The 9,234-nt window shown below is 52.1% G+C and overlaps 1 protein-coding gene across 1 annotated transcript; it reads left to right on the plus strand.

Moving 5' to 3' along the window:
* The first annotated feature begins 1,801 nt into the window (after positions 1-1,801).
* On the plus strand, positions 1,802-8,996 carry LOC130706511 (testis-specific Y-encoded-like protein 2). The gene is made up of 7 exons (XM_057538961.1): positions 1,802-2,759; positions 4,030-4,107; positions 4,235-4,346; positions 4,433-4,578; positions 4,707-4,804; positions 5,133-5,974; positions 8,286-8,996. The coding sequence occupies exons 1-7, from the start codon at positions 1,959-1,961 to the stop codon at positions 8,453-8,455; spliced, it is 2,247 nt and encodes a 748-aa protein (XP_057394944.1). The 5' UTR covers positions 1,802-1,958; the 3' UTR covers positions 8,456-8,996.
* Positions 8,997-9,234: the final 238 nt, after the last annotated feature.

Here is a 9,234-nt window from a genome sequence, read left to right on the forward strand (position 1 = left end):
ACTCTTTCCAAAGCCTGGAGCCCCCAGGTACCACTCCCAACTCCTGTATCAGTCTCCTCTCAAAAAGCCAGATAAGGTGTTCCTGAAAGTGGACCACCATGGAGAATGGGGACTGGGAATTGGGGATCAAACTTGGGGGGAACTATTGGGGTTAGGTAATGCCCGCCCCCCACACACACACAAAATAATGGCTTCTGGAGAGACTGCTCAGTCTGGGATAGGAGCCCTTCGGAAGGGTCCACTGTATACAGCTCGGATTTTGGTAAGCTTTGATTAAATTCAGAGGGAGGGATGTCACAGGGGGAAAAAAAAATAGCCTGGGAGTCTCCCCAGCCAGCCTGTTCCCTGGGCACTCAATTACTTTACTCTCTCAGATGCACAGAATTGAGTTGACCATACTCCTCAGTTCTTGGCACACTATATCATCATTGGTCCATATGAGGCCCTTATATTTTTTATTTTGTTTTGTTTTGTCCCTTTCATCGCCCATCCCTGATCCCATGCCCCCTTCCACATAGGCACCCACTCTCGTGTATTTAACGTACGTCCTTCCAATCCACCGTTCATGTGTTTATTTACATATATGTGTATCTGTGAAAAATGTATGGTATTGTTATGTGTTTTAATTTACATAAACAGTATTGTACTATAAATCTTGTTCTGTTTCTTTCTTCACTCAACATTCTGTTTTTGAGAGATCCAGCCATGTTACCGTATGTAGACCTAATTCATTCTAGTGGTCCATCTTATACATGTATCACATTTTTCTTATTCATTCCCCTGGGTGATGGGTCTCTAGGTTGCCTCCAATCCTCTGCTACCACAACAAGCCTGCAATGGGCAGTTTCCTACATGTCTTTTTAGGGACTCCTTATTTAGAGGAGAGGAAACAAGCTCAGAGAGAGGCAGTGATTTGGTCAGGGTTTAAGTGAGGAGCAGATCCTTGACGCGAATCCCACACCTAAGCCAGAACCCCACCACCGTGCCTCACGAGAGACCATCCAGCTGGCTCCCCAAAATCTAAAATAGAATTTAAAACAGCGTACACTGAGGAAATGGAAAGGAAAGGATGGGAAAGAGAGTATAGAGTCGATGAAGAGATAGAAAGTCCTAGAAAGATCTAGCAGATGAACTGAATCGCAATCATTTTCATGACGCAGAGGAAGTTACTTTTTTTGGTGCAATTATTATTGCTAGAGCTATTTTGCAGAAATGGGAAACGCCACGTCAAAACCTGGCCCCAAACCAAAGACCCTCGATTTCTAAACCCCAGGTTCCTTGAGTGCCACCCGAGCCCCGAGGAGCCGCCTCCGAGTTCGCCGCCGCAGGGGCGAAAGCCAGGGCTGGGGCAGGGGCAGATTTAAGAAGTGCGTAGTTGCTGACGGGGAGGGGAGAGGAGGGGGAGAACGACAGCGAGGCTCTTGAGTCTATCTGAGCACATCCCGCTCACTGCTTGCGCTTGTTTTTTGTTTTGCGTTTGGGTCTTCAGAACTACTGGTACTTCTCCCATTGGATAAGACGTCGGCAGGGTGAGGTAGAGGGTCTTCTTCCCTTCAGCTCTCCCCGAGGCCAATCGTCCTGCACCGTCTCTAAGGTCGCTGAGGGAGGTGGCCCGGTGATTGGCGGGCCCGAGGGGAGCCAATGGGAAAGTGATGAGGTGCGGTGTTGGCAAGCAGATTGCGTGCGAGCGGGCAGGGGGCGGGGGGCCGCGAGCGCAGCCGCGGCGGCTGGCAGCCAATGGGGAGGCGGGATGGCCCCTGGCGTCAGCGAGGGGGCGGGGTCTGGCCCTTGGCGCGGAGGGAGTAGGGCAGGCGCTGTGGGAGGGAGCGCCAGAGCAAGGCTGAGAGCAGAGCTGGTCGCGTGAGGCGCGGCTCTGCCTCAGGTGTGACAGGCAGCGGCGGCCTGACTGAGAGCGAAGGGGCGAGCGCGAGCCCCTGAGCTGTGCGAACGCGGTCACCATGGACAGCCCGGATGAGGGGCCTCCGGCCAAGGCCCGCCGCCTCAGTAGCTCCGAGTCCCCTCAGAGCGAGCTGCCGCCGCCGCCGCCGCCTCCGCCACCTCTCTTGCGCCTGCCCCTGCCTCCACCTCAGCAGCGCCCGAGGCTCCGGGAGGAAACCGAGGCGGCACAGGTGCTGGCTGACATGAGGGGGGTGGGACTGGGCCCCGCTCTGCCCCCGCCGCCGCCCTATGTCATTCTGGAGGAGGGGGGGATACGCGCGTACTTCACCCTGGGGGCTGGGGGTCCCGGCTGGGAGCCCGCGATCGAGTCAGGGTACGGGGGGGCGCCCCCTCCCACGGAGAGCCTGGAAACGCTTTCTCCCTCGGAGGTTTCTGGGGGAAGCCTGGAGATTGACTTCCAGGTGACGGAGCCCAGCAGCTTTGCAGGAGAGAAGGCCCTAGAAACCTGTAGCGCAGGGGGGCGGGGGTACCAGAGGTTAGCCGGTCCAAGGGGGAGGGAAGAGACCGTCATCATCGTGGAAGACGACGACGAGGATGAAAAGGAAAGTGTGAGGAAGAGGAGGAGGAGGAGAAAGAGGAAGCCCAGGAAGGTGAAGAGGGAAAGCCGAGAGAAGAATGCCGAGAAGATAGAGTGCATCCTGCAGGCGCTGGAAAACATTCAGCTGGACCTGGAGGCGGTGAATATCAAGGCGGGCAAGGCCTTCCTCCGTCTCAAGCGCAAGTTCATCCAGATGCGAAGACCCTTCCTGGAGCGCAGAGATCTCATCATCCAGCATATCCCAGGCTTCTGGGTCAAAGCAGTATCCTTGTCATCTATATTCATGGGCCAGGAGCCCATGACCAGAAATGGGGGGCGGTGGGGGGAGGGACAGGCTGGGTGAAAGGGTGTGGGGGCGGGCCCCTATTGGAAGAATGACGAGGTCTGGTGGAGGAGGGATGGAAGGAGTGTGGCAAAACATCAGAGAAGCTGGACTAGAGATGGTGAAGGGGGGAGGGGGGCACACAGCATAAAAATTGGACCACAGATGGGAAAGGGGGAGAGGAGGAGCATAGCATAAAAGAAAATGGATCACAGACGGTGAAAGGGGGAGGATAGTAGAGGGGCACACAGCAGAAAAATTGGACCAGAGATGGTGAAAGGAGGAGGGGAGGGTCACACAGAAGATAAACTGACTCAGAGACAGTGAAGAGGGAGGAGAAGGGCACACAGCAGAGAAATGGCCCAGAAAGGGTGCCCAAGTCACACATGGCTGTGCAAGCCTAGGTCTCTGCTTAGATACTAGGGAGACCCCAATCCTGGCTGGAGAGGAGGGGGCTAGAAAGGGGCTGGAGCCCTGAAGGATCAGGAGAAGGAGTACCTAGGAATGGAGAGAAAGGAGTTAAATGAAGGAAAGGGCAAAATAACAAGAATTCACTATTGGTGATAAGTTTATCTCTAGGGGACCATGCAACATGTTAGGAACACATGGATTTAACATCCTAATAGAATTATATGGACACAGACCCTTGGCACTCTCATGCAAAGTATCACATGATCACAGGCCCTCAGCACCCAGGTACAGTATTATGTGGCCACAGGTCCTCAGTACACAGACCATAGCATCACCTGGACACAAACCCTCAGACCCAGATACACAACATCATGTGGACACAGACCCATAACACCCAAATATATATAACATCGTGTGATGACAGGGCCTCAGCAACCAGATATAGCATCATTTGCACATGGGCCTTCAGCCCCCAGACACACAATGTCTTGTGAACACAAGCCCTCAGCACCCAGAGACACAACATCACTTGGACATAGACTCCCAGCACCCAAACACACAGCAATTATGAACCATGGCAAGGCCACTTAATACAGAGGTTTGACATTTTATAAACATAGGCTCTTACCACACAGACAGTATCATGGGAATAAAAGTATGGGTCATGTCCCATTGACCACAAAAGGAATTCTCCTGCTCCAGCCTCTCTTTTGTTCTGCCCTGCCTAGCCCTGACTGGCCTTCCTTCCCTCCTTCTCATTGAACAGTCACTCCTTGACCTAAACTGCTCCCTCCATCAGTTCCTCAACCACCCCAAAATTTCAATCTTGATCAACCAACGCGATGAAGACATTTTCCGCTACTTGACCAATCTGCAGGTCAGGCCAAAGAGATATCTTTTCTACCAGGACCGGGCAAGGAATCTGGTCCTTGGAGGTGAGGGGGGGTTGGGTGGGAGGGGTCACGGTGTGGTGGGAATTCCACCATTACCCCCACCCTGAGCAGGTACAGGATCTCAGACATATCTCCATGGGCTACAAAATGAAGCTGTACTTCCAGACAAACCCCTACTTCACAAATATGGTGATCGTCAAGGAGTTCCAGCGCAATCGCTCGGGTAAGAGGCAGTCCCAGAGCAAATTCATGCCCCCCACCCCATCTATCCTTGTCCAGCGCCCTCTCCATAGCCTCCTTTCCCCCCAGGCCGGCTGGTGTCTCACTCCACCCCAATTCGCTGGCACCGGGGCCAGGAACCTCAGGCCCACAGGCACAGGAACCAGGATGCCAGCCACAGCTTCTTCAGCTGGTTCTCAAACCATAGCCTCCCAGAGGCCGACAGGATTGCTGAGGTGGGGCCCCTCCTGGCATTGCCAGGGAAGGCCTTGCTAGCTTGCCCCTGGGTGCGTGGGGTATTGGGAGTAGGCTCTGTGGCTTGTACTCATAACTCTGTTCTCCCTTCCCCCGTCTCTTTCAACAGATTATCAAGAATGACCTGTGGGTTAACCCTGTGCGTTACTACATGATGGGAGAAGGGGGCTACAGGGCAAGCAGAAAGAAGCAAGAAAAGGAAGAAAGGTGATGGTGGGGGTTGGTGGCTGAGAGGTGGTTTGTTAGGGGTGGGGCAAAGACTAGGCTAGTGTCACACAGTATTTGTAGAGCCAAAAGGGACCTTTGAGATAATCCAGTCCACTATGTTTTACAAGTGGGGAGTGATGCCCAGAAATGGGGTGTGATCGGCCTGAGGTTATGTAGTCAGGGGCAGAAATGGGACTCTCCCCACCTAGCCTCGTCCCTGGGAACCCCTGTAGCCTACTGCCTCCCCAGTTACTTACCACCTTTCAGTGTCTGCTCTGGGTACACCACCTCCCACCAACCCTATACTCAACCCCAGGCTTCCCCACAGTAAAAACAGGGATGAATATGAGGTGGTGATCGTGGAAGACTCTGATGACTATCACATCATGGAAGACATTATTGGAGAGACCTCAGACAGTGATGGTATCACCGACAATGAGACCATTCATGACATCAAGATCTCTGACTTCATGGAGACCACTGACTGCTTCGAGACCACTGACAACGAGATAACTGACATCAGCGAGAGCCTCTGTGACAGCGAGTGCCCTGACCACAATGAGAGCATTGACAGTGAGACCACTAACAACGAGAGCCCCGATGACAACGAAACCACTGATAACAATGAGAGTGCTGATGACAACGAGACCACTGACAACAATGAGAGTACCGATGACAACAATGAGAATCCTGATGACAACAATGAGAACCCCGATGACAACAGTGAGAACCCTGAAGACAACAACACTGATGACAATGAAGAGAACCCTGATGACAACGAAGAGAACACTGATGATAACGATGAGAACACTGATGGTGACGAGAACCCCAATGGTGATGATGAGAACCCCAAAGGTGGCAACCACAGCAGCAACGGCAGCAACCAGGACAGCAGCGACAGTGACAATGGAGACAATGACGGCAGTGACATTGAAGATAATGATGGCAACGAAGGTGACAATGAAGGTAGTGATGATGATGGCAATGAAGGTGACAATGAAGGCAGCGATGATGACGACAGAGACATTGAAGACTATGAGAATGACCTTGAAGACTCTGACAAGGATCACCATAACAGCACCAACCAGGATGACTATGAGGACGAGGTAGAGAACATCTCCGTAGAAGAATCATCAGTGGAGGAAGAAGAGGAGGAGGGCAGTGAGGAAGGTGAGCTAGACCCTCACCTCTTGTCTTACCTCCTTTCTCTTCTCTCAGAGAAAATCTGCCCATGGTCAGAGTATCAAAGCATGAGCACAATCTGCTCTTGTAGAGAAAAAAAAAAAGCATTCTGAGTAAGTTTTTAAACAGAGCAAGGTCAGGGAACATTTAGCTCACAAATGTAACAAAACCAAAACAAATTTCAATTCTTGGTGATGGGTAGATAGGTTGTAACAGAGCACAAGACAAATGAAGCAGAGAGAAGAGATAGGAGGCAGTGGGTGGTATACTAAGTAAGACAGGTTCTCACACAGAAAGAGGGGAAAAAAATGGCAAACATATTGCAATTCAGCACACTCTGTACCCAGCCCTGGCCTTCTGGGAACTCCCAGGCTTGTTTGGGGAGCTGGGGGTGAAGTGAACAGTGTGCTCAGTGAGTCCAGAGGAGAGAGGAGCTAATTCTATCTCCAGAATCAAGAAGGAGAGAACTAGAGAAAAGAAGTGACATTTGAATTGGAGGCTGCCTTCACATTAAGGGGCATTATGGGGCATTCTTGGTGGAAGGGATCACATGAAAAAGAACCTGGAAGGGTGAAAATGCATGGTATGTTGGGCAGGGTTTCCCAAATTGTCATCTGAGGACCCTTCACTGGTTCCAAAAGCTGCTCACAAAAAGGTTCAGTGGTCAAATATGTTGGGGAAATACTGCATACAATAATATCCTTATGTAGAGTCACATGTGCATTGGCACCTTAAAGGCTCTGATAAGTCCTGCTCTAAGAAACCTATTTAAACATTGTGGAAGTCAGCATTTCCCAAACATCTTGATCACAAAGGCCATTGTTCACTGTCCACCAAAGAATACATTTTGGGAAATGCTGAAGAAGGGTTGCATATGGGGGGTTGAGGGAGAAGGCGGTATTTAAGGTGACTGCTAGGTTTGTTCTGGCCTGGATGACTCTCCAAAGGAGGCACCATTTCCTGGGATGGGGAAGGGCATGGTGGTGGGATTGATGGGATGCAGGGAGGAACATGGAATTGGAAGGGCTTGTTGGATATAAGGTATGGGTGGCTTAGAGGCAGGTGGTTGGTGATATGCCTGGGAAGTCAGAAATTGTAAAGAAAGGAGATAAGCCAGAGCAGAATCCTACCTCTGGATTCTGGGGCTGGTTAACGTTAATTGGGTCCAATTAACATTAATGAAGTATTTACTATGTGCCAGGCACTATTCTAAATGGTTTTCTTGCTTTGACTAATTTAATCCTCACAGCAACTCTTATGAGGTAGGTACTACTAATCCTCCTTTTATAGATGGGGAAACTGAGGCTCTGAGAGGGTAGACTTAGGAGGAGCACTAGGTCGTGGAACATTCTAAGAAGGAGGGGATCGTCACTGGTGTTCAGTGCTCCTGAAAGGTCAAGTAAAATGAGGACTGGGATGTGTCCATCGGATTGGGGGCTGAATAGATCATCTGTGACCTTGGAAAGAGTAAGTTCAGTGGATTGGTGGGGGTAGAGCCAGACCACAGTAGGAATGGGGAGGGAATGAACAGGGGTTAAGGCAGTAGAGTCAAACCTTGGCTAGGAAGGGGATGGCAGAAGGCACACAAGGGATATGTTTGAGCCTGGCTGTAGGCAGGCAGATGGAGGAGAGGCAGCCCCCTGGGGTAGGTGGAAGGTGCAGGAAGACCAACCACTCCTGGGGGTTTTGACCATGGGATCCCTGGCAAACTTCCATTGAGGGCACTGAGGAAGGAGGAATTGAATAAGCGAGTAGCCACAATCTAGACATATTTCTAGGTAGGGAAACAGAGGGAATTGCCGGCCCCATCCCCTCCTACTCGGTGGCATCTCTTCTTTCAGAGAAGGGGAGGCAGAATTATTTGTACAACCCTAGGGTGGGAGCCGGGGTGGGGAATTGGGCTGAAGAAGACAGACTGAGGCCTATTGGGATCAGACTGGGGAGAAAGAGAGAGGGAGCTGCCTCTGGATGAAGAAGTTTTATTCAGCTGAGGTCAGAGCTCAGGAAGAGACACACATTGTATACAGGGGGTGAAAAAGCTACTTTCAGAGATGTATCAATTTTGATAGGACAGAGGCATCCCACTCTGCTTTCCTGCTTCCCTCCCACTCGCCCTTACTTTCTGGACTTGAGTTCACACAGACTTGGCTGCTTGTTCCAAGCAGAGGCTTTTGGTGAATGGTCCCGCCCCTCAGAAGCCCTGACTGTGGGCTCTGTTCCCTATTAAGAGTGACATCTACCTGTCCACCTAACCATCCTCCTCCATTTTCCCCTCCTTACTTCTCTCTCCCCTGTACAGGCAGTGAGCAAGAAGGTGAGGACAGTGATGATGAGGAAGGAAGTGAGGAGGAGGAAGGAATCGAAGAAGACTCAGAAGGAGGGGAAGACTCAGAAGACTCTGACATGGAGGAGGTGCTTCAGGTCCCAAACCCTTGGGCCAACCCAGGGAAGAGGGGCAAAACGGGATAAATGTCTTACCCTTGCGGGGGCTGCCTCTCTATATCCCTCTCCCCCTGCCCCATTTGCCCTCCGTATCAGCTAGGGCCGAGCGGCCCCATATTACACTTCTGGGGGATGACTGACTTCGTACACGGGTTTAAAGTTTATTTTTATGGTTTAGTAATTGCAGAGTTCTTATTTTGGGGGGAGGGAAAGGGGGATTCCCCCTTCCTTTTGGCCCTCCTCTCCCGCAGGCTTCTGTGTGCTGCTAAACGTATTTATTGTGATGCCTTGGTCAGGGCCCCTCTATCCCCCTCCTCGTGCTGTGTGGAGTGGACACCCTTGATCCCAAAGCGGGGAGGGCCGCTGTGGCCTTGGGGGTCTCTGCCGCCACCCTGTTCTCCCGTCTCTCTCTTTCCCTCCATCCCTCGCCCTTCCCCGCTGTGCCCGCTAGCCCGCCTCGGTGTCTATGCAAGGCCGCTTCGCCATTGCGGTATTCTGGTCCCCCTCCCCCAGAAGTCCCGCCTCGTTCCCTGTGAACCCTGGTAATCCTAATAAAATTCTGAGCAAATTCAAAGTGCTGCTTCGAGTCTTTTGTCCCACCCGGTGCGCGGTCCCCAGCAGCCAGTCTCCCTTCCCACAGGCCCGCAAGCAGCCGCCTCGTCTACGCAGTGGCCTGCAAGATGGTAGTTGCTGGGGGTGGGGGTGGCTGGCTGGGGGCGAGCTCCGCGGGACCGCAGAAATGTTGCGTCAGGCCAATGCGGACCATCCTGGCCAATGGCAGAGCGAGGCCGAGGAAGCCCCTCCCT

The sequence above is a fragment of the Balaenoptera acutorostrata genome, chromosome X (assembly GCF_949987535.1).
Source record: "Balaenoptera acutorostrata chromosome X, mBalAcu1.1, whole genome shotgun sequence".
NCBI classification, from domain to species: Eukaryota; Metazoa; Chordata; class Mammalia; order Artiodactyla; family Balaenopteridae; genus Balaenoptera; species Balaenoptera acutorostrata.

Bases quoted from the DNA above. Each gene is read 5' to 3' on its own strand.
- LOC130706511 (XM_057538961.1), top strand. From the start codon at position 1,959: ATGGACAGCCCGGATGAGGGGCCTCCGGCCAAGGCCCGCCGCCTCAGT. The intron at 4,347-4,432 runs GTAAGAGGCAGT...CTTTCCCCCCAG, and splicing joins GTTCCAGCGCAATCGCTCGG to GCCGGCTGGTGTCTCACTCC. The intron at 4,805-5,132 runs GTGATGGTGGGG...GCTTCCCCACAG, and splicing joins AAGCAAGAAAAGGAAGAAAG to TAAAAACAGGGATGAATATG.